Source organism: Bos taurus, chromosome 12 (assembly GCF_002263795.3).
Source record: "Bos taurus isolate L1 Dominette 01449 registration number 42190680 breed Hereford chromosome 12, ARS-UCD2.0, whole genome shotgun sequence".
Classification (NCBI taxonomy): Eukaryota; Metazoa; Chordata; class Mammalia; order Artiodactyla; family Bovidae; genus Bos; species Bos taurus.
The window spans coordinates 73,024,887-73,051,288 of NC_037339.1; the positions used below are offsets into that span (position 1 = coordinate 73,024,887).

The window sequence follows — 26,402 nt, forward strand, 5'->3', positions numbered from 1 at the left end:
TCTTAATGTGTCCTTCCTTATTCCTTTTATTTCCTTCCAGAAAAAAATGTCTTAAGTTTAAGAAGGTTTGGAGAAAGGGGCAGGACTGTATGACCTTGAACAACCGAGTGCTTATGTCAAAGGAAAATGAAGGCTTAGGAAACAGTTTCAGTGCTGGGCAGTTCAGACCCTTAGTGAACATCACAGGCAGATCTGGAGAAGGTGATGATGGTACTATCGTCACTCTGAAGCCTGTTCTCCTAACAAAAGCATTTCACCCAAAGAAAGTGGCACCAAATGCCACTGCCCAGGTCTGGGGCTACAGGTCCCCACAGAGACCCCATTCTTTCAAGGTCTCACCTGCCTCAGCAGATGGGACTTTTAGGTTCCCATGGCACGTGGATTTGAAGAATATCTTAACAACATGCCTTTTGGTTAAGATGCTTTCTAAACACTAGTTCAATTCCAACAGTAAAGAATATTTCTGTCCCTTATTAACAAATTTCAGGCAAAATTAGCCACATTATTATTGGTCCATTATATAGAAGGGAAAAACCTGCATGATGATGCTTTTCTACACTTCGCTACCATGGCTTGCTAAATCAAAATTATGAAATTTTATATGAGTCTATATGGATAAAAGTCAGACGTAATCTTAAATTTTATATTCTCAGCATTTATGCTGCTGTTTTCCCAATATTCTAAAACTACAAAAAAAAAAAAAAAAGAACTTCTGCCCTAGGAACTGAGTCCATCAAAACCTAGAGGGCTTAGCCGCAGACATGGCTGTCGCTGACTCTGGCTGTTGGTTGGCCATCAAGCCTGCAACTGTCTAGGGCTGAAAGTAAAAAGAAGTACCAAGAGAGAGCCTGGAAGTCATAGAGCTACTGTTGAAATAGAAGCACCTCCTGTCTCAATTAGGCAAAGACAATTCTTTGGCCAGCACCTCAGATATAAAGGAAACAACACAGAAGCCCAGTCCGAAGAGAGGCTCCGGGACATGGGGCCACAAGCAGGGGTCACGTGACACCCGGAACAGACTGGCCACAGTCTAGAAGAGTTGCAAGGCCGTTGATAGAGGTAACTGAATACATTTGCTGGCTCGTCCAAGTTCACCTTCAGCCCTGATGGCAAGTTCATTTTGATGCCTAAGTTCCCCCAAATGATGGGAGATTTCCCTCTGTCCTTAAATTCCTTCATAAGTGGGTGCTCACTTTGGAAAGTCATTTGTGAATAATTAGAAAAACTTTTATACGAAGAAGTCTTATGAGCCTGGGGCTGGCAAGACAGAAGCAAGACAAAGAAGGTAGAATAGATAAGAAAATAATAAAGATAAACCTTTTCTGTAAAGGTGAAATGAATGACTTGAAAGACGATCAGAACTGAAGATTTTAAATAAAGCACATATTGTCTCACCAAGATCAAGACAAACTATTCTAGAAATCTGCATTTCCTCTAATTAAAAAATGTAAAGCATGCCCAAGCAGATGGCCAGGCTAACGCATAATAGCCCATACATGTAATCAGTTATATCAGACTCATTAACGCACCATACCATTCATGGTAAGCAAATAATTGTAGCGCAAAGCAAGTAGTTAAACAAAACAAAAAGCAACACAACAGAATTTCTGAGTTGGAAGGGACTTGATCGTCTAGTACTCAATTTCCTCATTATTCACAGGACTCTAAAACCAGAGAGGTAAGAGAATTCCCCAAAGGCCACCCAGCCAGTCCTGCAAAGGCTGGACCTTTTGCCTTCCTCCATCACTTTGTTCTTTGCATTAAACCATGGAAAATAGAAAACCTGGACATTAGTCCCAGCCACTGTCACTAATTAAACTCAATGACCTGGAGCAAGCTCCTAATCCCCTTGTGTTTCATGTTTCTGAAAAATAAAATAACCCCTGAGATCCCTCCTGGCCCTCACATTCTAACATCCAACGGAAGTGAGATCAAGTCTGCCTCAAAGGATGAGTTAATTCTTGGTAAAAAGGTGTAGTGTTTTTGCAAATCATTGCCAAAATTCAGCTGCACAAGCATTTGTCTGCAAATGTTAGTACAAGCTGAGGAATTTATTGATGGCAATTAGTCTGCTGCTAGCCGGCTGGCTCCACAGAGGCACTAGAAAGATGCAGTCACTGGTTTCTGTAACAGAGCGCTGGGATTCAGTTGATCCCAGTGGTCCTCAGCACTCACCCATCTCCACTAGAGCTGTGTCTGAACACAAGGAGGTGGCAAAGATGAGTTTCCCAACTCGGCTCCCTAAATGTGGCAAGAGCCAATGAAGGTGTTTGCCATCAACAACACAAACCTTACATTGTCTGAGTAGAAGAAACCTAAAAGAAGCCCAGGCAGAAGATGCAGTGGATGAAACTTGGAACTGAAATGGTGATGATGGACAAACCAGGATTCCTCTTGGAACCTGGCTGACTCATTTTAAATAGTACGAACTATGTAATTGGAGACGCTAGTTTCAAAATTCTGGACCCTATCTATGAACCTCCTGACATATTTCATTGGGATTCTTCCAAGAATAAGGGATCTTGTGTTCCGGACATCAATAAATGATACTTATGAAAGAGCAAGCATGTTACATGCAAGTAAAATGAGAAAACACATCATGCAGATGTTACAGATATGCATGATTTAGTCCCTTCTCAATCTGTATCCTTATACAAAAAAAAAAAAAAATTGGGACAAGTCTAGAGAACACAGAAGTTATAACATTAAGAATTTACATATTAGGATGTATAATTTTACTTTTCTTCCTAACAAAAATGATACAACCACAGCCCATATAAATATTAACAATTTGCTTTCTCCTAAAGAAGTAAAACATGGTAAAGCATTACTAAGGAGAAAATTATGATAAACTGATCCAAATATAATTGTTTTAGGAAGTCATTAGAAAATACTATTAATAATGTAAATAAGTGTTCACAAACTTTAAAAATTAGTTGATAGGAAATAATTTTTATTATTACTGCCAAATAAAATGAGGAAGCAGTAATAACTTTAATTAACTCCCCAAACCTATAACAGCTCTCAAATTCTGCCACTGAGATATTCTGCATATAAATATTCCACATTCAGAGCTTAGACATTATGCCTTCCTTGCTATTAAAAACAATTTTTGAAATGGGCACTTTATGACTACTGTGGTATTAATATTTTTATATAACCTGGCACACAATTGTGTCAATTTGTCACCTGATCAGAAAGTCTTGGCATTGACATATGGCTTAAATTTTTTTTTCAAGTTCCCTGACATAGAAAATTTCTTACTCATATGCTAAAAAAGAGTAAGGCAGGGTGGAACTATAACAGCACATTACAGGAACAAGATGCCAGAATACGACAGACAGACTGGAAATGTAAACCAAACCTAAATGCCTTCCTAATTTTGATACACTACAATAAAATTCAAGTACTTTCAAAGCTTGGGTTTTAGCATCTAAATGTGATTGATGCAGATATAAACCCTGATCAAGCTCATGGTTACCTTTTTCTTCCTCTGAAAGTTCTTCTATTGGTTCCAGTATGTGCGATGAGAATGCCTGTTCTATTAATGAGGAAAAATAAGAATAGTACAGACAGGACAACAGCAAAGTAAAATTAGTTCCTTTCAAACAATTTTGAAAGACATCGTTCCATAGTACTTTAACCAGGCCTGAAATAGCAGGCCTGAAATGGGGAAAAAAAAATTAAGGCAAGGCAGTCAGTTAAAGCTGGTTACTTTTCCACAGTATCTGCCCTTTCTATGTATTTTCTGTTAACTCACTCTCAGGAAATTATATTTTTAAGTAATTAGGTTAAAATTTCTTGCTCATCAACTTAGTGCCAGACATGATTTCTTTAAAGCACAGGACACAACTGCAGAAGTTCTTCTTCACTTATCCCTAAAAATATTTTTGACACAGACATAGTTTCCTTATATTATATATATATATTTCCCTATATCTTATATATATTTTCTTATATCATATATATATCTCCTTATATCTTGTATCTATATTTTTCCTTATATCATATATATATTTTTTCCTTATATCTTAATCAGGCAGCTAAATAGAAAATTATCGAAACAATTTCAATTTCCAAAGATAAAAACAAATTCCCAGGGCCCTGGGGTTCCCACTTCTTGTTCGCCCCAGGGCCTTCGAGTGGAAGGACCAGAATAGTAGAAGGGCAAGGAGAGGTCTCTTGGGGTGAGCAGGAGGACTTAGACCCACTCTCATCATACACCTCTATGTCCCTAAACAATGTTTCACGTGCTCCCAGAGAATCAACGGGGTGAAGCTGTCATCAACGGATGACAGACGAAGGTGGGCTCTTCCCAATCCCACCCCAGAAGAGTGAGTGGGGGAGATGAAGTCTCTGGGTGACTTCCTGGGGAAATGCCACCGTGCACACACAAGAAAACCCAGGGCAGCATGGATAAAGCAAACCCCATCTATCAGCAGAGGGAATAGGAGGTCAGGGTTGGCTGAAGGTCTAACTAACCATAGCAGTCAGGCTTTAGGCACAGAGGGAAATGCAACCAAAAGTCTGGCTTAGGAGGTGCCTGGTTCACTCACTTTCAGCCTGGAGGCTGACACAGGTTGCCTGAACAGAGAGCTCTCCACCTGTTCCCACAAATGGAAGCCATTTCATTCCACCACCAGACCCCACGGTGGGTGACTGGGGAGGGTAATAGTGGCCAGTGATTACTCCCTGGGCTTCCAGGCACAGACCTAAGTGCTTTGCATGTATTATCTCAGATTTACTACCTCCTACTTTGAAGGTCTTCTAATTTATTAAAGGGTATCTCTGGTACTCTATTTTAGGCATATACAAATATATATACATATACACACACACACATATATATCTAATAGCTATATTTAAGTATTTATAACTAGGTTCTTACAGCTAGTTCAGCAATATAGTCAACATCTCTAACACTGACTACATGGGAGAAATGCATTTTGAACTACTTTCAAATGAACTGTCAGCACACAGTCTATCAGTAAATAGGATTCCACTTTAATTCTGGAACATAAACATGGCTGCACCACAAAGGAGCATGTGATTCAAACCCTGTAACACAAGTGGTGAACACCACAAATGTGCTTTTGAATTTATTATTCAGCATCAAGATTTTAAAATTATACGGATGAAGAAAAAAAATGTGTAACTATGGGTGGTGGTGGACATTAACTAGACGTGGTGATTATTTTGCAACATATACAAATATCAAATCATTATATTGTATACCTGCAAATAATATAATGTTATATGTTAACTATACTTCAATAAAAAGTTTAAAAATTAAAAAAAGTAAGATTACACAAGTATTCTCCTAATTTGAACTGCTGAAAACAGAGATATAAGAGGATAGCTAATTTCATTTTTTAAGTCACAGTTTATATTTTATTGAAATTTCTGAAAAAGACAAAAATAAAAGTTATAAGGAAAACTTTTATAAAATCTTATAATATCATAATATACAAACATTATATTATAGGGATAATCCTATGAATTATCTTTCTTGAGTCAGGATTAATGGTCAAAACCTGACATTTCCTGCAGTGGTGCAGAAGGCAGGGGAAGGACAGATTTCTGAATCTGGACTCCTACAATAATAAAGGCTGAGGAAGCGAGGTTGACCAGACCCCAGAGCACCAAAAGCAGGCTGATGTCCCTGATTTGGGACGGAAAGCCTGCCATCTTCATGCTTTATAAGCCATAGGTCCAGCCTCCAGTTCTGTCCTGAGCTGAGTTGAAATGCTCAGAGGCTTCCAGAAAAATCTTTCTGTCAGTCTCCCACCATTATCTCCAGAAGAAAAAATCCCAGTTCTTCACCCAGCCCTTTCTCCACTGGCTGACTTTGTTGGACTTCATCGCCCCACGCTAGAAGCTAATGTTTAGCCCGTGCGTGCTCAGCAACTTCTGCTCCAAAGGCCTTGCCTCATCCACCCTGACCACAGCCCAGTGGAGTAGCCAAGACTCTTCTCCCCATCTGGCAAACAAGGAAACCCAAGTCCACGGTCTCATGACTCAACCATGAATCCAGACTCTTTCCAAACTCCAGGCTCTTGGCCATGAAGCTCCAATGCCGTCCCACTGATGCCCGTGGGGTTTGTCTTCCAGACATCGTCCAGCCAGAACCTGAGCTCATCATGTTCTAGCCTTTCTCTCTCCTTTGCTCTCCAATCACTGGCACAGCCTTTCCACCAATCCCCTAGAACGGCTGTTATGGTCACTCCCTCCCATTTCATCACTGTAACCCCAATCCCTAGGTAAGGAATCTCTTGTTGCTTAGTTGCTCAGTTGTATCCGACTCTTTGCAACCCCACAGACAGTAGCCCACCAAGCTCCTCTGTCCATGGGATTCTCCAGGCAAGAATACTGGAGTGGGTTGCCATTTCCTTCTCCAGGGGATCTTCCTGACCTACGGACTAAACTCACATCTCCAGCTTGGCAGGCAGATTCTCTACCACTGAGCCACCTGGGAAGCCTGTCAAAAAGGAGAGGAGACCATTCAAGGACAGACTAGGAATCTCTCAGACTATGTCTAACATCACCAACTGATCTCCCAGCTCAGATTCTTTGAATTCTTCCTACAGCCCAGCTCTCCAATCCTGCCATGCTCAGTCTCTGAACATTCAACAGCTATGAAATGCCACAAGAAAGACCCAAACAGCTTCAGTCTATCACTCAGTGGTTGCCATAAGCAACCTCAACCAGCATCCCTCCAATCTCTTCTGCACATTCCCCACTCTGTCAACAAATTCATCGGCACCAATAATTCACATCCAGTGCTCTCCTGCCACCTTTTGCTGCTAATTTCTGCCTGTCTCCACGGAGAGGAGCAGCTAGTACCCCTCCCCCTAGGGCAACGCATATCTTATAAGTGTTCACCTCGACTCTGGACAACTCCAGAATGCCTCTCCCAGCTCTAAAACCCCCAGTCAGACCTGCTGAGACCTCTACTGCAGCTGCCTCTGAGATCAACGTCCCTTTAACACCCAACCCTGCTTCTCTCACGGGTGTCATCTGAGAGCGGTGCCCAAATCTCACCTGCAAACCTCCACCCCGCAGCCTGTGTCTCGGGGAACCCAACCTCAGCTGGTGAGTAATCATGAGATTTTTCATGGTAAAGGACCTCATCGAGGTTTATGATAGAACAAAAGGAAAGACAGAGAGGAAGCTGGGCTAATTAATGTTGTGCAATCCGTGACCAACCCTCCCTGTCCTCTCCAACCTCCTGCCCCCCAACCCCCAGCACCTTGGGAAGCTGCCATGCCTTGGGGCGGGGGCAGTGGGCCCCCGCCAAGCCGGCTCCTCACTCCTAACCATTGAGATGCCCACAAATCAGCTTTGATCCCAATCCAAGGGCTGTGGGCCTCATGCCAGGCTGGCATTTAAAATGAGCATTTCAATCGCAGCAGATTCCAGCAAGGGAGCATGGCTAATTCATGCAGCCCCAGCCTGGGCAGGGCGGGATCCACATGGAACACGATGCTCTAAAACTGACAGACTTGTTGGGACCCTGGAATCAGCCCCAGATAGCATTCCATGCCTACCATACGTGTCCCTGCTCGGGCACCGAAAATATAAAACAATGAAAACACGGCCCTCATATAATGTCAGATAGGAAGCTAGCAAAAACAAAGGGGAAACAAAAGAAACTAAAATACATGTTGATATACAAAAAGAAATAGCCAGCAATGCCTTATAAAAATCAACCCTAAAAAAGGAGGCAACAGAGAGATATTAACCTGACATAAATAATATGAATAGACAATAATTGTTAGAAATGATTTCCTCCTATATTCATATATAATTCATATTGAATATATTCATATATTTCTCTCTGTTACTGGTTCAAAGGAAAAAAACCCTGCATGTTCTAAACACTTGAAGATAACATCCAATATGTGAAGAATTTATGCATTACGTATTACAAACACATGCCCAAGGGAACCAATCCCCCTGAAATGATCTTAGGAAAAAAATCAGGGGCAGTAAACACTTCATGAATCAGTCAGTGAGTAAAGAGAATAATTACAAAAGGCCATCATATGTGAACCACAATATTTCTGAAGACAAAAAATCCAACTCAACTGGCCATGGATTTAAGTCCAAAGTAAAAGGCTAAATAGAGAAGTGGAATAAAGTAATCATTAGATTCCAGAAACATTTGTAGGTAAGACAGGAAAAAGATGGTCCCCCTCCCACTTTAAATCACTTAACACACAGCAGACCACAGGAAAACAATATATTGAAAACATACCATAAAAACTGCTAGCACCTTAGTTGTATAAAAATATGTTTAAAAATATTCACCCTGTCTACTGGATCATGTTAATAACAATTATTACCCTGTGACCTGGTCCAAGACCTGGATCCTGGCAGTAATTTCATCCAGGGGGTCCTACTTTTTCCTTTGGTTTCCATCACGTGTCTTTTCTAGATTTTCTCAACCAATCCCTGAAACTGTTTGCTTAAAAAAGGTGACTGGCTTCCACATTGAAAGTTATACAAACAATCACGTATGCCCTGTGGCATGTGCTGGTTGGCTGGTCTAGTAGGAAAGTGACCCTTTTACCCGATACCTACTACTTTCCACCAAAAATCACAGATGCTCCAAGAACTACTCAGAGTTAAAAATCTCTACTTGTGAGCCCAGCAATAGATACATTTTCTACTTTATGCCTGGTAGGTTTGACTAGTTCATAGTAACATTACATAGGAAGACTGCAGTTTTATTAACTGTTCTGCATTCATCAAAATGTTTTGTTTGCATAAATAACCCCCACAGAAGCACTTTTCAGTTAATAAGTTATCTAACTCAGGTGGAAACTGTATATAAAACGCTGAGACTTTGCTGAAACTTACCATGTGCCATTGGCAGACTTGACTTCGCATCCAGTGTCTGGGTGGCTGGGGCATTCACTGAAAAAGCATAAAAATGTAATTACAGGGTCCTGTATTTACAGCATCTACATCTGAACATGAGGATAAACTGAGTATTCATCAAATTAGTCAAGGTATATTAATCATGAGGGGACAAATGTTTCAAATGACAAAGATAGCACCAACTAACCTAAACCAAATTTATAACAATTTGAAATACAATCCACCCTTTTCAAATATACAAGTCAGTGGGTTTTAATACAGTCACAGAGGTGTACAACCACAACCACTCTCAAGTTTTTGAACATACTCATTACATGTATACCTCCCCAAATACCCACATTTATTAGCCCCATCTCTCCCTCCCTGCAGGCCCGGGCAATCAAAGATCTACTTTCTATCAAGGAAAGTTATGACCAACCTAGATAGCATATTCAAAAGCAGAGATATTACTTTGCCAACAAAGGTTCATCTAGTCAAGGCTATGGTTTTTCCTGTGGTCATGTATGGATGTGAGAGTTGGACTGTGAAGAAGGCTGAGCGCTGAAGAATTGATGCTTTTGAACTGTGGTATTGGAGAAGACTGTTGAGAGTTCCTTGGACTACAAGGAGATCCAACCAGGCCATTCTAAAGGAGATCGGCCCTGCGATTTCTTTGGAAGGAATGATGCTGAAGCTGAAACTCCAGTACTTTGGCCACCTCATGAGAAGAGTTGACTCATTGGAAAAGACTCTGATGCTGGGAGGGATTGGGGGCAGGAGGAGAAGGGGACGACAGAGGATGAGATGGCTGGATGGCATCACTGACCCGATGGACATGAGTCTGAGTGAACTCTGGGAGTTGGTGATGGACAAGGAGGCCTGGCGTGCTATGATTCATGGGGTTGCAAAGAGTCAGACATGACTGAGCGACTGATCTGATCTGATCTGATCTCTATGGATTTGCCTATTCTGGTCTTTACTTATAAATGGAATCATATAATTAGTTATGCGACCTTCTGTAGTCCGCTTACTTTAACTTAGCATCATGTTTTCATGTTTCATCCATGTTGAAGCACGTGTCAGCACTAGCATGTATTTTTATGGCCAAATAACATTCCATTTTGTAGATAAACCACGTTTTATTTATCTATTCATTAATTGATGGCCATTAGGGCTTTTTCCACTTTGGGGCTATTAAGAATAATGCTGTTATGGATGTTCATGTACAATAAACCAATTTATAAGACTATCCCAATCACTGGGCTGAAAGACACCTTTTAAAGGCATTAATTCAGCTACAGCCTTTAGAAGAGTATACCTGATTCAAGTAAGACTGAACACTCGTCAAAATATCTCAGAAAATTAGATTCCACAGCCTCTCTTCTAATACTGACAATTTCTGTCTGAGGTTCCTCTCTCAACTATTTGTCTATTAGTTTACTGACTCTTTCCATAGCTTATTAAAAACAGATCTTTAATTCTAATCCTATCTAAGAAATACTGGTCACAAGCCCTAGCTACCCCTGTAGGCATACAATTTCATCTTTACAATGGCTAGTGTAAAAGTGTTCAACTTCTAACTATGGGTAAACTGCTAACGATTCTGGAAATATGGCCTTCGAACCCATCTGCAACTTGCTAAGCTAGATCCAGGTTTGACAAACTACAGTCTATAAGACACACCAACACCTGCCTGTTTTTGTAAATAAAGTTTTATTGGAACATGTTATCGTTTCAATGGGCTTCCCAGGTGGTGTTAGTGGTGAAGAACCCACCTGCTAATGCAGGAGACTAAGAGGTGCAGGTTCAATCCCTGGGTCAGGAAGATCCCCTGTTAGGAGGGCATGGCAACCCACTCCAGTATTCTTGCCTGGGAAATCCCATAGACAGAGGAGCCTGGCGAGCTACAATCCATGGGGCCTCAAAGAGTCGGACACAACTAAAGCAACTTAGCATGACTGTTCCAATACTGTGCTGCTGCTGCTGCTAAGTCACTTCAGTCATGTCCAACTCTGTGTGACCCCATAGACGGCAGCCCACCAGGCTCCCCCGTATTGTGCTAAGTATAATTAAAATATAAACAATAATAATTGAATGTCTTGTAATTTTTCCATACTTCTCTGAAATGCTTCTGTTCTCCCCTTAGCTTTACTGCCCTTCAACTGTCCTCTCCTCCTCAGCATCTCTCAACCTCTTCAGCTTCCAGGACCAACATCAACAGGCCTCAAGAAGCAGTTGAGCATTTAAAACCATCAGCCCTTTCCAGTCAATTGTGCCCAGTTCCCAAACATGCTCATCAGTGTCCTTTCATCATTACAAGTCCTGGGCCCACATGCGTGGCCGTTCCGTGCCCGGCCTTGGGGCAGGCCCTCCCTTAGTATTCAGATCCTGTTCACACGCTTCCCTGAATGGAACAAAAATATTTCAACTAGTATTAAGAAGACAATCCATCCATTTCTCAACTGTACAGATGATGTCTTTTTGGATTCTAGCCAAATCCTGACAGCTCTGGAAGACAGCGGTGCTGTGACTTTGTGAGTGACTGACCCAAGGGCCTTGGGTCAAACCCTGCAGCACGGGGTCTCAGAGATGCCAAAATGTGGTGGTCGCGACACACAGTCATATCGTCACAGTGCTTTGCCTTGGGAAACCCAGAGCACACACCGGGGTGACGCCAAGGAATTTTTAGCCATTCCTTTATTAGGCAAACTGTTAAGGTAATAGGTATGGCTAACCAAAACCACCACAAAACCACACGGACATTTATAATAGTGGGTTTTAGAACCAGGTCAAGGCCAGGAATCAAAATAGATCATTATGTAATCTCCAGACACACTGATGTTCCAAGAATCATCTCTAAAAAGAATAAGCAGAAGTTATATATGGGTTTAAGCACTTTAAAACTATCTTTAGAACCCTGAGCCTATTACAGAAACTTACTTGGTAGAGTTGGGGCAGTTGGCTTAGATTCAAAAGTTTGCCAGGTTAAAAGATTCCCTGAAATAAAAAAAAAGATAAATTAATAACAAAACCCACAAGCTATGGGTTATATTTTGCTAGTGTACATCCTAATATTTTCCCCAAAAATACAATACATGAAATGTACCAACATGTAACGACTTACCCAACAAAGATGTTTAACATAAATCCCTTCAAAGTTAACTTTTTCTTAAAATTATTTTTCAAATGTTTACTCCAATTATTCAGGTATTCCTAATTATCTGAACTGTAACTATTCCAAGAGAAGTTACAGGGAACTACCACCCTTTTCAAAACTTGATCTTAAAACAAGGAAACCAAGTGTGCAGGTCAACATACAGGCCAATCTCATTTTACTACACTTTAATGTACTTGGAAGATACTGCACTTTTACAAATTGAAGGTTTGTGGCAACTCTGTGTTGTCAGGTGACGGTCAGCATTTTTAGCAATACAGTATATGTGCATTTTTTTAGGCATAACGCTATTGTACACTTAATAGACTATGATATAGTATAAGCATAACTCATATACACTGGAAAATAAAAAAAATTGTGTGGCTCGCTGTATTGTGATTACCGGTTGTATTGCAGTGGTCTACAACTGAACCTGCAATGTTTCCAAGACATGCCTGCATTTCTCATGACCCCAGAAACAGGGAGGAAATGCAACCCATACACCCAGTACCAATTCCCAGTTGGCATCCCTCAAGTAGACAAAGATGCCCTACTATCTGAGACAGATGGGAACCAAGACTGGGACCACTCAGAAGGCAATCAGGCAGAAGGCAAGCTTGATGCTATGACGGGAGACTATACTTCTGACTCCCAGTCCCGCTTCTAGACCAGTTCCTGAATGTTGTGGAAATGGGTGGCTATCATTGCTATTTTCAGTAGGCTGTATATCCCCCTACTATGCTTAGAGCAAACCCTCAATCCCAGCCAACCATAACAAAGAATTGCGCATCAAGCCTCCATAGCACTTTAGGATAATTAAGAGTTTACTATCAATAACAATAGCCAACACTGATGAGTATTTAACAGGTGCTCTTTATACATTTTCCCATTTAATCCTCATAACAAGTCTATGATGTAAATACTACTAATATTCCAGCTTCTGAGCTGAGGAAACTGGGGCAGAGGCTCACAAAGCTACAAAGTGCCAGAGATGGGAGCTGAACCCAGCCTGCCTCTGGACTCTGTGCTTTTAATCCTAAGTCATCTAACTGCACATTCATCCAAGGGTACAGTTACTGAGCATGTATTATGTGCATAACAATACTCTGATAAAAAGCACAGGAGACCATTTGATGACAGATTAGGTATTTGAAATTCTTCAACTCTCTGGGTTGTGGTAACAGAGCTCCCAAGTCAAAATAACTAGAGGAATGTCATCTTAGCACCCATGAACCGTCTCAGCCCCACATTCACCAATGTTCAGTGCATGGTTAGGATGGCCCACCGTGCCTTCAGCACTGGGATCCTGGTCCACTTACCTTTGGGTTCACTGACACTGTTTAACGGTTTACTGGTGAACTCTTTAATCTGTAAAGAAGAAGAGTCTTTCAGTGATCCATGTTTGAAACTAGACAGGGATGTACTGGATGATCAACAGATACTCAGCTCAGTAAATGAACCTTTTCACTAAATGCCCCAAAGACACAGGACATGTGGACTTTAATGACATGGAGACAAAAGTTTTAGAAAAGCAGCATTTGGATTCAGCCGCTTCTCAAAGGAATTAGCGAAAGAAATTCTTAGGTGCCTTCACATTTATCCTGATTTTTAACCGAAAAAATCTAATTGCTCTACAGTATTTCAAAAATACCTTTTAAAAAATTATTTTATTGACTTGGACAAACAACCACGGTGGGGTGGGAATATATTCTATCTTCATCTTATCCAACTTAAAAATGCTCTAAAGACATACGTTCTTAAATAAGTTGCACTGGTTACAGAAAAATGGTGCCAATACATATACACCAAAATACCTGCTGTCTCTGAGTGATGATCAGCTCGTTCTGTTCCTGGAGCCTCTGCCCTAACTCTTCTATCCTTTTCTTGTAGAAGACATTACTTGCATTTAGATCGTCTATCATTGAAGTTCGAAGTTTCTCTATATGTGACAGGAGCTGCAAGAAAACGAGGAAGAAAGGCATCCATATGGAACCTGCATGTAAATTTCTTCTTTCTGCAGTTTGTATGTACACACCCCGCCTTCTCACTGGCTTACGTCATCTGCACATTGACTAACTCTCTGATCACCGTGTCCCCAAGGCCCTGGCTGTTACAAGGGGCTTCATCTCTGTTCCTAGGGAGCTCACGGTCCAAAATAGACAACACTGATCATGTGAACGGCATAGTAACCCATTACATGAAATCACATGGGGTGGAGTGAGGATAAAGGACCGGGCCACCCGCAGAGCAACTCCAACCCCAGGCAGGCCTGTCCTTACAAGTCCACACATATCATCCCAGCTGGAAAGCACACTCCCCCAGCCAGAGAGCCCAACTTAATTATTTTATACACCTAGCAGTCTCTGTCCCTTGGCAGGTTCTCAATAAATATTCATTGAGAAATGAAAGGGGGTTGGGGGTTGAGGAAAAGAGGAAGAGAGGAGGGAGAAGGGTAGAGAGAGGGTGGAAAGGATGGATGGAGGAAGGGAAGAGAAGGAAGAGAAGCACAGCGCAGATAGATCCAAAGATGCACAGATTCATCTCTAGAGGGAGTATCAGTTCTGGACAAGAATTCAAGAAAAGGGACTTCCCTGGTGGTCAAGGCTAAGATTCATGCTCCCAATGCAGGGGACCTTGGTTTGATCCCTGGTCAGGTAACTAGATCCCATAGACCACAACTAAGATCCTGCATGCTGCAACTAAGACCCAGCCCAGCCAAATTAATTAACTAAATATTTTTTGAAAAAGAATACAAGAATTTGGTTTCAAAAATTCAAGGAAACATTCTTAAAGCAATTTCAGATGTTGCTTAAAAGGAGGAGAAAATACCCTTGGTAAATGGTACGAAGGATGTTCCAAGCCTGTGGCCTGGGAATGGAGACAGGGACCTGCAGGTCAGAAAAGGTGGGTAACTGTGTTGAGAGGCGCACAAAGAGAGCCTGGAGCAGCATTTCCTAACTGGAGAGGTTCGTTTGTTTTTTAAACAAAGACTCAACACATTTTAGAGGCTAAAACGTTAAGCACGTCTTGTTGAACCTACACCACAGCATCATGGATACATGTTTTGACCCCGTTGTTCAGATGGGGAAACTCAGGTCTAGAGAGGTAAGTAGCTGACCCACATGCAGACAGCTGGAGGAGGGAAGAGCCTAGACCTCAGCTTTCCTGTCTTCCAAGTCCACACTCTCAAACTTAGTGTCTGTGTCACGAGATGTGTTAAGAAATTGTGTATGCATGCTTAGCTGCTCAGTCTTGTTTGACTCTTTGTGACCCTATGAACTGTACCCCGCCAGGCTCTTTTGTCCTTTGGATTTCCCAGGAAAGAGTACTGGATCGGGCTGCCATTTCCTCCTCCAAGGAATCTTCCTGACCCAGGGACGGAACCCGTGTCTCCTGCACTTCCTGCATTGGCAGACAGATCTTTACCAATGCGCCACTTGGGAATCCTTATTCACAAGAGTGAACAAGAATGAATCCTAAAATAATGGTGGATTTTGGGGGATAATGACATATCAATATAGGTTCACCAGTTGTAACAAATGTATCACTCTGGTACAGGGCATTGATAATGCGGGAGGCTGTACATGGCAGGGGTGTGGGGGGCGGGGTATTTGGGAACTCTGTGTATTTCCTCTTCAATGTTTCTGTGAACCTAAAAGTACTCTAAAAACAATCTAATTTACAGTTAACAGACACATAACAAAAACAACAACAAAAAGTTAAAGCTCTCCATCAATACATAGCAGGATCTTCTCTCTGAAGGGCTATGTGCTCATATGAGGCCGGACAAACCACAGGTTGAACCAAGTTACAAAGGTTACCTGAGTAAAGACTAGAAAGAAACCTTACATATCCCAATGGATGCCAACAATCTCAATGGCAGAAAAACACTTTCAAGAACCTTCCCCACATTTTCAGAGACCACTGTAAGAGTGCTCCCCACAAAACAGTCTGGGAAATCCTGAGCAGGAAAGTAGGAGAAGCTAATAAAAATGTCCAGGGGTCTGGGGGGGAGGTTTAGGATCAACAATATGGGGACTCATTGCAGGACCCAAAAAGAAGGAGGACATAAGAAAAATGATGGGATGGCATCCTTTTGATACTGGAATTAAGAACTGACCAAGAAGGTACAGAAAGAGTCTGCTGAGAGAGGAATGTGCTAGTCTAAGATGGGGACTAGCCAGAAGTTATTTCAAAAAGCTGGTGGCCCTGGAGCTCATTTCTTTTCCTTTTTTAATTAATTAATTCATTACGTTTTGGTTGCAGTGGGTCTTCATTGCTGCAGGGGGGCTTTCTCTAGTTGGGGCGAGCCGGGGCTACGCGTCATTGCAGTGCCTGGGTATTGCTGCAGGGGGCTTTCTCTAGTTGGGGCGAGCAGGGGCTATGCGTCATTGCAGTGCCTGGGTTTCTCATTCCAGTAGCTTCTCCAGTTGTGGACCACGGGCTCTAGGCACGTGGGCTTCAGTAGTTGCGGCTCTCGGGCCCTAGAGTGCAGGTGCATGGGCTTAGCTGCCCTGTGGCACATGAAGTCCTCCCGGACCAGGGATCGAACCTGTGTCCCCTGCATGAGCGGGCAGATTCTTATCCACTGTACCACCAGGGGAAGTCCTAGAGTTCACTTCTTGTGACTTTCTACCACTGCGAGTTTTACATTTTTTTTTTCTACCAGCCACATCACTCCATTCTGCTGTCCTTTTACTGCGTGACCATTCCACAACGTCCCGAGCTCTGAGAGTCTTCTGTTGGGCGGAAAAGGGTGTGCCACTGTTTACCTGTGGTTCCCTTTGAACTCCTACCACTGTTATTTTAAAACAAAACCAAAAAAAAAAAAGGACTGCCAAGAATTTAGGTAAAGCAATAAAAAGTTGGCAAATGCAACTTCCTGTAAGCAGAGAAATACAATATGTGCATTGTAGGAACAGTAGGCACCAATCATGTGGAATAATTGATAGTCAGGTCTTGGGCACTGATTACTAAACCTGAGGGAATTCGCCCCTCTGCTGGGGTTTAGGAGGAATGAAGGGAGAAGCAAGGAGCTTCTGAACAAGCAAAGCCAACAGACAAGGGAGCAGCGTAGCCTGGTGGCAGCACCAAAACTCCACGCTCCCAGCACACGGGGCGAGGTGCCTCCCTCAGAACCAGACCTTCCCTTCCTCTCTGTCACCACCTGCAGGGGCCAAGTGGAAAACTCTACAGCTTACACAGTAGTCTAGCCAGAAAGCCACTGAAATTCCCACAGCTGCCTGGAACGCAAGAGGCTTAAAGGAGCAAGGGCTAAAATCCCCTATTAAAAACGAAACCTGAATTTCTGTCCCTAAACCCCCGTGTGCTAAAGAAGCCTTGAAGAATAAAAGTAGGACTTCAAATCATAAGAGCAGTGGTTCAAACCATGGATCTGAAACACAATGATCTGGGGTCTGCTGCCATTGTTATTGGTGTTTATTTTTTTCCCAAACTCTGCATGTCCCAGACTTACCTGCCGAATCAGACACTCAGAGAGTGGAATTAGGCAGGGGCATTTTAGAAAAGTCTCGGGAACTGCTGCCTTAGAGCATCTCAAAGGAAAGATTCAGGGTTCTTACAGAAAAGCAACTGCTCTAAGTTGTCACTGGCTGTTTCCCTCCCCTGCTGGCTAAGTGCCTCGAGAATGACAGGCGAGCAAGGCAGCAGGGCAGATAAGCAGGGACCCGAGGTTAAGAGGACCTGGATTCATATATCACGCTCACACTAAAAGACAGCTCTTTCCACCCTGCTCTTCTGCCCCCTACAATCAGCATCTCTCTCTCCACACACACACACACACAAAATGGCTGAGTGATCCCCTTGTTGGCCACCTATCAACCTTCTGCATTCATTTAGCAAATATTTAGTAAGCCCCTAAGAATTGATGCTTTCAAACTGTGGTGTTGGAGAAGACTCTTGAGAGTCCCTTGGACTGCAAGGAGATCCAACCAATTCATCCTAAAGGAAATCAACTCTGAATATTCATTGGAAGGACTGATGCTAAAGCTGAAGCTCCAATACTTTGGCCACCTGATGCAAAGAGCCAACTCACTGGAAAAGACCCTGATGCTGGGAAAGACTGAGGGCAGGAGGAAAAGTGGGGGGGACAGAGGATGAGATGGTCGGATGGCATCACTGACTTAATGGACATGAGTTTGAGCAAACTCAGGGGGATGGTGATGGACAGGGAAGCCTGGCACGCTGCAGTCCATGGGGCCGCAAAGAGTCAAACACAGCTGAGCAACTGAACAAGAACAACGAGCACATTTTAGGAACAGTATTAGATTCTGGGAACAGAATGCAGGAGTAAACAGAGCCCTTCCCTCGAAAGGGTAATGATCTGGCTGGACAGACAGACAATAAACAAGTAAACAAATAAACTACTTTAAATAGTGATCAGTCAGAGTTACACTTGTGAAGTGAAGACAATAATTAAGGGAGAGGATCGCTTCCCTGGATGGAGTGGTCTTGGGTGATTTCAAGTGTCTTAAAGGAGAATGAAGGCAGGAGCGATGCTCTCCTATTGGCCTTGAAGAAGTCACAGTCAGGTTGTGAACTTCGGAGCTGAGGGTCTCACTCCACCCTCATTCCCACAGCTGACCGTGGGGAACTGCACATTGCCAACCATCTGAACAGGCTTCGAAGAGGCCCCAGAGCCCCAGAGGAGACAGCTCGGCTGACACCTCCAATGCAGCTCATGAAACCCCAAGCAGAAGACCCAGCTAAGCTGTGGCTGGACTTCTATCCCATGGAAACTGTGACATACTAAATCTGTGGTAATTTGCAACACAGCAGAGAAAACTAGGGCTTCCCTGGTGGCTTAGACGGTAAAGAATCTGCCTGCAATGTAGGAGATCCCTGGGTCGGGAAGATCTCCTGGAGAAGAGGAGAATGGCAACCCACTCCAGTACTCTTGCCTGAAAAATTCCATGGACAGAGGAGCCTAGTGGGCTACAGTCCATGGGATCACACAGAGTAGGACACGACTGAGTGACTAACACTTTCACTTTCAGAGAAAACGAAATCAGAGGGGAAGGAGCCAGACACGTAAGGAGCAAGGGGAAGGACCTCCCAGAAGTAAAATACCACATGTACAAGGAGGAAAAGGCTGCGTGTTCTATAAATTACCAGAAGGCCATCATAGCTAAAATAGTAGGTTGAGAGAGAGGATCAGGACAAGCTGAGCAGCCAGGTTGTTCTGTCTGCTCTGCAGAGAGTAGATTACAAGAGAGGAAGGCTGGAACTGGGAGACAGGATAGGGGGCCCTTTTAGAAATGCTGGGAGCTCAGTGGAGAAGCAATGGAAGCCATAGAAATGTCCGGAAGAACATGGATATGAGATACTTGGCAGGACCCATCAATAGCCTGGAACTGGGAGTTGAGGAGGAGATGGGAATCAATGTCTGCATCTGAGTGGACGAGGATGCCATCAACCAAAAAGAAAAAGATGTCTGGGAATAAACCCAAGGACCTCATTTTAGACACATCACATTTAAGAAGTTGTGCAGATGCCGAGTACCAAGCTGGCTATTGCGTCTGGAGCTCAGAAGGGTGGGTTAGGTTGGAGAAATGAATTAGGTGTTATATCTACTCATAGCCCAGCCACTATTCCCCTTTAACAAACTCTTTCTGTCCAACTGCTGGAGCAATAGAACCATGAGAAATAAGTTTCTGTTGTTTATCAGCCACCCAGTCTATCCTGTTTGCCCAAAAGGGGATACAAAGGACTACAAAACACATACAATTTAAAGTGAAAAAATAAACAGATGTTTTCCTACCTAAAAATCTCAAATAAATTTATTTTATATTTTTGCACATTATAAAAGCATCTTAACACTTAAATTTCTGATGTACCTAGCAGAAAGGAAATAGGTGTTACAATTAATTTTTGTTTTCATTAAATGACTTAAAAAGTGACTTTAATATGAACAATCCTCATTTTTATAGATAGACCTGGAGATACTGTGGATTAAGTTCCAGATCATAGCAATAGAGCCAAATTGCAACAAAATGAGTTGCATGAATTTTTTAGTATCCTACTGCATGTAAAAGTTATGTTACACTACATTGTGGCCTATTAAGTGTGCAATAACATTATGTCTTAAAAAACAATGTACATGTTAACTAAAAATACTTTATTGCTAAAAAATGCATCATCTGACAATGCAGGGTTGCCACAAACCTTCAATTTATAAAAAAACACAATTATCTGCAAAATGCAATAAAACAAGGTAGGCCTGTATTCAAAACTTAGATCGCCACTCTGTAATGTAGAAAAATTAGAAATATGTAATCAACAATGAAGAAGAGATTAAATAACTGATGATACATCAATAAGATCATCATGGAGTCATTAAAAAAAATCGAAAATGCTTAGGATATATTAAATTAAAATGTATAAAGTTATAGATATAAAGCATAATTTTAAAACTGTGAGACAAATTATATAAATGGGCTTCTATACCTAAAGAAGCATATTTACAGCATCAAAAAGACTGAAGAAATTATAAAAGCAGTAGCACTGGTTATCTTTGGTATTCAAATTATAAGTAATTTAAGTTTTTGTTATACATTTCTCTACAAATTGTTTTCAGTGAACAAATCTTATCTTTATTATAAAGAGAACAAATACTCTTTTTGGAAAGACCCACTTTTTATAGGCCAATCATTTCTTTATCTTACCCGGCTCTTTTCTTTCTTGTGTTCTTGATGAAGAGCCTGAACACGAGCTGTCCACTTGCTTTCCTGCAAAACAGTAAAACCGGAGAAATTCAGGTACAGCTATAATAATGACGGGCTTCCCAGGTGTCACTAGTGGTAAGGAACCTGCCTACCAATGGAGGAGAAATAAGAGACGCAGGTTTGATCCCGGGGTAAGGAAGATCCCCTGGAGGAGGGCATGACAACCCACTCCAGTATTCCTGCCTGGAAAATTCCATGGACAGAGGAGCCTGGCGGGCTATGTCCATAGGGTCGCAAAGAGTCAGACATGACTGAAGCCACTTAGCATGCACTCATAATAATGACGTCTACTCAGAACGAGAGCTTCTTTTTCAGTGAGTATCTAGGAAACCCAACTATTTGGGTAACATTTTAGCAGCCATTTTTAAAGATGAATACAGTCAGAAACGTTTAATCACACTTGTACCTGGTTTTCACCTTACACTCTGAGGCAGGGGTCAGCAAATATTTTCTATTAAGGGGCTAATAGAAAATACGTTAGACTCGGGGGGCCAGATGACTCACTACTACTAGGAATGGGAGAACAGCCATAAGTAATATGTGAATGAACAGCCACAGATGATACGTAGCAGCAAGGATGCATTTTAGTGCTTAGCTGTTCAGTGCAGTCCGACTCTGCAATCCCATGGACTGTAGCCCGCCAGGCTCCTTTGTCCATGGGGATTCTCCAGGCAAGAATACAAGAGTGGGTTGCCATTCCCTCCCCAGGGGATCTTCCCTACCCAGGTATAGAACCCAGGTCTCCCACATTGTAGGCAGATTCTTTACCGTCTGAGCCACCAGGGAAGCTCTGTGTTTCAATAAAACTTCTTTTAAAAAAACAGGTGTTAGCCTGCCAACCTAAGAAGTCAAAAGGAAACGTCATGCTTTCTGAATCTATGGGTTATGCACTGACAGAGCATGCAGGAAGGCCTCAGATAAAAGAAATTCACGTGGCACCTGAGAGTTTCATAGCCGAGTCCCTCACCTAGTGAGAGAGAAGCCTGCTGGGAGACCCAATTCCTGATTCCCCACCGTGTACCTGCACCTGATTGGGCAGCTGCAGCAGGCTGTGAGCGTGCATGCATGCTAAGTCGCAACAGTCGTGTCCAACTCAGCGACCCCCTGGACTGTAGCCCTCCAGACTCCTCTGTCCATGAGATTTCCCAGGCAAGAACACTGGCGTGGGTTGCCATGCCCTCCCCCAGGGGATCTTCCCTACCCAGGTATAGAACCCAGGTCTCCTGCATTGCAGGCAGATTATTTACCGTCTGAGCCACTAGGGAAGCTCTGTGTTTCAATCAAACTTCATTTTAAAAAAACAGGTGTTAGCCTGCCAACCTAAGAAGTCAAAAGGAAACGTCACACTTTCTGAGTCTATGGGTTATGCACTGACAGAGCACGCAGGAATGCCTCAGACAAAAGAGATTCACGTGGCACCTGAGAGTTTCATAGCCGAGTCCCTCAGTAGTGAGAGAGCAGCCTGCTGGGAGCAACCATCAGGACCCAATTCCTGATTCTCTACCATGTACCTGCACCTCACTGGGCAGCTGCAGCAGGCTGTGTGCATGCGTGCTAAGTCGCAACAGTTGTGTCCAACTCAGAGACCCCCTGGACTGTAGCCCTCTAGTCTCCTCTGTCCATGGGATTTCCCAGGCAAGAATACTGGCATGGGTTGCCATGCCCTCCTGCAGGGGATCTTCCCAACCCAGGGATTGAACTAGCACCTCTTATGTCTCCTGCATTGGCAGGCAGGCTCTTTACCACTGGTGCCACCAGGCTGGTCGAGGACTAAGAGGCAGGCCCTGCCCTGCCTGGGGGCGGTTGGGGGGAAGGTGGACATAACAATGGGAGGTTTCCACATAATGTGTACATGGTCAGGTCCAGCTTGGAGGACTGTGGCATGCTTGCATTAACCCAGAGGCCCAGGAGAACTTTCCAAAAGAGATGCCATTCCAGCTGAGTAAGTGACGGGGCCTGAAAACTAGGAGGTACATGACAAAGAAAGCTGGAACCAGGCGCTTTTAGGTGCTGCTGGTGTGTCGAGGTAAAGCCAAGAACGGTGGGAGATAGCTGGACCAGATGCCCAGGGACTCTGAATGCTGGTTAACGGTTCTAGATTTTGTTCTGTGAAAAACAGGGTGTCACCGAAGGATTTTAGGCAGGGTGGTGATGTGGTCAGCCTGGCTGCAATGCAGAAGGTAGATTTGGGGGAGAGAGGCAAGACAAGAAGCTGTGGTTGCAGTCCATATTCACAACACATTTACTTTTTAAAAAATTTTTTTATTTTGTCTTAGGGTCTAGCTGATTGGACTTCCCAGCTGGCGCTAGTGGTAAAGAACCTGTCTACAATGCAGGAGACAAAACAGATGCTGGTTCGATCCTTTGGTCGGGAAGATCCCCTGGAGGACAGCATGGCAATCCACTCCAGTATTCTTGCCTGGGAAGTCCCATGGACAGAGGAACCTGGCAGGCTACAGTCCAGGGCATCACAGAGAGTCAGACACAACTAAAATGACTTAGCACACACACACACAGAACCGTTTAACAATGTTGTGATAGTTTCAGGGGAACAGCGAAGGGACTCAACCATTCACATACATGTATCCATTTTCCCCCAGACCCCCCTCCTATCCAGGCTGCCACATAACATTGAGTAGTTCCATGTGTTACACAGTAGGTCCCTGAAAAACACATTTACTTTTTAAAATGATGTAATACCACTTTTTGAAAAAAAAAAAAAAATCGTGACTTCATAACCTTTAATCTCTATGTTTTCTGGCTAAAAAAAAATTCTCCTAAGTCAGTGTGACCAAAAGAGCCAGGATGAAGGCCGTACTAATTACTGAGGTTCACTTCCAGATGATTATAATTCATCTGTAAAAGATCATCAGTTCACCAGTGCAGCTGTATAAGCTCTGAAAAAATAGTTTGTGCTTCAAAATGCCTTTCTATGCCTTTTGAAGTGGGCCTACATCCAAAACATGAAAAATAACTACTAAGGTAATAGGAACTAATTCAAACAGATATCATTCGAGGAAAAATTAAACAACTTTGCCAGATGTTCTGTATCCACATCTATTAGTCAATCAGTAAGTATCTAATTAGTCAATCAGTAAGTATCTAATAAAGAAAGCTGAGCACCAAAGAATTGATGCTTTTGAACTGTGGTGTTGAAGAAGACTCTTGAAGAGTCCCTTGGACATCAAGGAGATCCAACCAGTCCACCCTAAAGCAAATCAGCCCTGAATAATCATTGGAAGGACTGATGCTGAAGCTGAAACTCCAATACTTTGGCCACCTGATGTGAAGAACTGACTCATTTGAAAAGACCCTGATGTTGGGAAAGATTGAAGGCAGGAGGAAAAGGAGACAACAGAGGATGAGCTGCTTGGATGGCATCACTGACTCGATGGACATGAGTTTGAGTAAGCTCTGGGAGTTGGTGATGGACAGGGAAGCCTGGCGTGCTGAAGTCCATGGGGTTGCAAAGAATCGGACACGAGTGAGTGACTGAACTGAAGTATCTAATGAACATCTATTATGAATTACACATGCAATAGGAGACAAGAAAAAAAGAATTAGTCACTGTCATTATCACTGAAAGAGACACCTTTTCTTAGATGATGTCTCCTATAAATTACTTCACCTAGAAAAATCAGTAGTCACTCACTTCTACATACCTGATTGTCAAGTAGCTGCATCACATTTTGGAAATCCTGGGGATGCTGTGGACGTTCTTCTTTAAACTCATGTGCATCTTTTAGCGTGCCGATGTTAGACTTGATCTGCATATTGGACTTCTGGATTTCTGACAATTGCTATAAAATAAAAGTAAAAATCACTGGTGAAAATGTTCATACTTCTATAAGACCAAAACAGAGGGCCTCCCTGGTGGCTCAGTGGTAAAGAATCCACCTGCGAATGCAGGAGATGCGGGTTCAATTCCTGTTCCATGAAGATCCCACATGCCATGAAGCAACTAAGCCTGTGCACCACAACTATTCAGCCCGTGCTCTACAGCCTGGGAGCCACAACTACCAAAGCCGGCGTGTCTGAGAGTCCATGCTCTGCAACAAGAGAAACCACTGCAAGGAGAAGCTGGAGCTTCACAACTAGAGCGTAGCCGCAGCTCTCCCCAGCTAGAGAAAAGCCTGCAGAGCAACAAACACCCAGCACAGCCAAAAAAATAATGTTTTTAATTTTTAATTAAGAAATAAAGACTGAAACAGAGAACAAAACTGGGGAGCCTGTAGCCACATATTAAATCTGACTGTCCTACAAGACACTCATCATGCTTCTCTTCACAGTGGTTTTCCTGTTTTACTTCTTCCAATAAAAGAACATGCACAGGGTGTAAAAGGGAAAGGAAAACCTAACTTTCTAATCTTAGGTGATGGGCAGGTTAACAGTTGCCAGAAATAGAGGAATTGGGTGCAGTTGATTGGGTGATTTAGTGAGGAGGCCAGAAGGGGGCGACAGAGGATGAGATGGTTGGAGGGCATCACCGGCTCCGAGTTTGAGCAAACTCCAGGAGATGGTGCAGGACAGGGAAGCCTGGCATGCTGCAGTCCATGGTGTCGCAAAGAGTTGGACACGACTGAGCTACTGAACAACAACAACTGTCCAAGAGCTCTGATGCTCAGACCCAAGGGAGGTGATGTGGGGACACCTGAACCAACAGGGAGTTGCCTGAAGGAAGCCCTACAGAAAAGACACAATGAGCCACCCCGTGTTAATTTCCCCTCAACTTTTTATCTGCAAATTACAACTTATGGAAAAGTTGGAAGGACAGTATAACGAACATCCATTTCACTGCCACCAATAGCTAACTAACCCTGGGCCACATTTGCTTTATAAAGATATGACAGCGGCTGGCAACCTTTTTCTGTAAAGATCCAGATAGTATTTGACTTTGGAGACACCTAAGGTCTTGGTCACAGCAACTCAACTCCATGGCGGCAGCACAAAATCTCCATAGAGAAAGTGTAGAGGAAACAGCACAGCTGTATTCCAAAATACTCTCTTGTAGACACACCAGAAGGTCAATTGATACCATTTTCATGGCATGAAATATATTTTGTTTTGACTTTGTTTAGCCACTTTAAAGTGTAAAAACCTTTCTTAGATCAAGGGCCATACAAAATCAGGTGGTTTGCTAGATTTGGGTCCCAAGTCATAGTTTGCCCATCCCCATGAGAGGGTTCAGGGCGTTTTAGAGAAGGATCTTTGCAGTTTTCCCAAACTACCCCTCTATTTCAGTTTATAAAACATGTTGCCCCTAGAGGGAGCTCAAGAATCTTCCATGGTCTCCTTTGCTTCCCTGGGACCAAGGCCGCTCCCACAGGGAACCAGGAGGGGCTGCATTTAATCACATCCAGCTCACCCACTTCACTCAGGCCAAACCGGCCTATCTTTCTGGGTCAGCTTCTTTCTCCCACATTGGGGATCTGTGTCAGTCTTTCTAGAAAGTTCCTTTGGAACTCTGGAAAGCTCCAACACTTGGGGAAGGGGTTACAGTTTCAGGCTATCCAAACCTAACGAGTTAAGCAAGAGGGCCCTTCTTCTCTGATCTGACCCAAATGTACCAAGTGTTCTGCACTGGAGTTTGGGGCCAGAGAGCCTGCTCTTAAGGACTTACTCTGTTTTCCATATGCCCAAGC

The 26,402-nt window shown here is 43.0% G+C and overlaps 1 protein-coding gene across 5 annotated transcripts in view; it reads right to left on the reverse strand.

Annotated features, from left to right (window-relative positions):
* The window catches only part of DZIP1 (DAZ interacting zinc finger protein 1), a 51,478-nt gene that overhangs the window by 14,257 nt on the left and 10,819 nt on the right, over positions 1-26,402 (reverse strand). For 4 of the 5 annotated variants that reach the window (NM_001435033.1, NM_001110066.3, XM_059891986.1 and 1 more), the window contains 7 exons: positions 24,423-24,560; positions 20,701-20,763; positions 13,831-13,971; positions 13,336-13,384; positions 11,803-11,859; positions 8,863-8,919; positions 3,482-3,541 (listed from right to left, as the gene is read on the reverse strand). In NM_001435033.1, coding sequence (NP_001421962.1) covers positions 3,482-3,541; positions 8,863-8,919; positions 11,803-11,859; positions 13,336-13,384; positions 13,831-13,971; positions 20,701-20,763; positions 24,423-24,560 — 565 coding nt within the window. The remainder of the gene's footprint in view (positions 1-3,481; positions 3,542-8,862; positions 8,920-11,802; positions 11,860-13,335; positions 13,385-13,830; positions 13,972-20,700; positions 20,764-24,422; positions 24,561-26,402) is intronic. The other variant, NM_001435032.1, reaches the window with a different exon arrangement.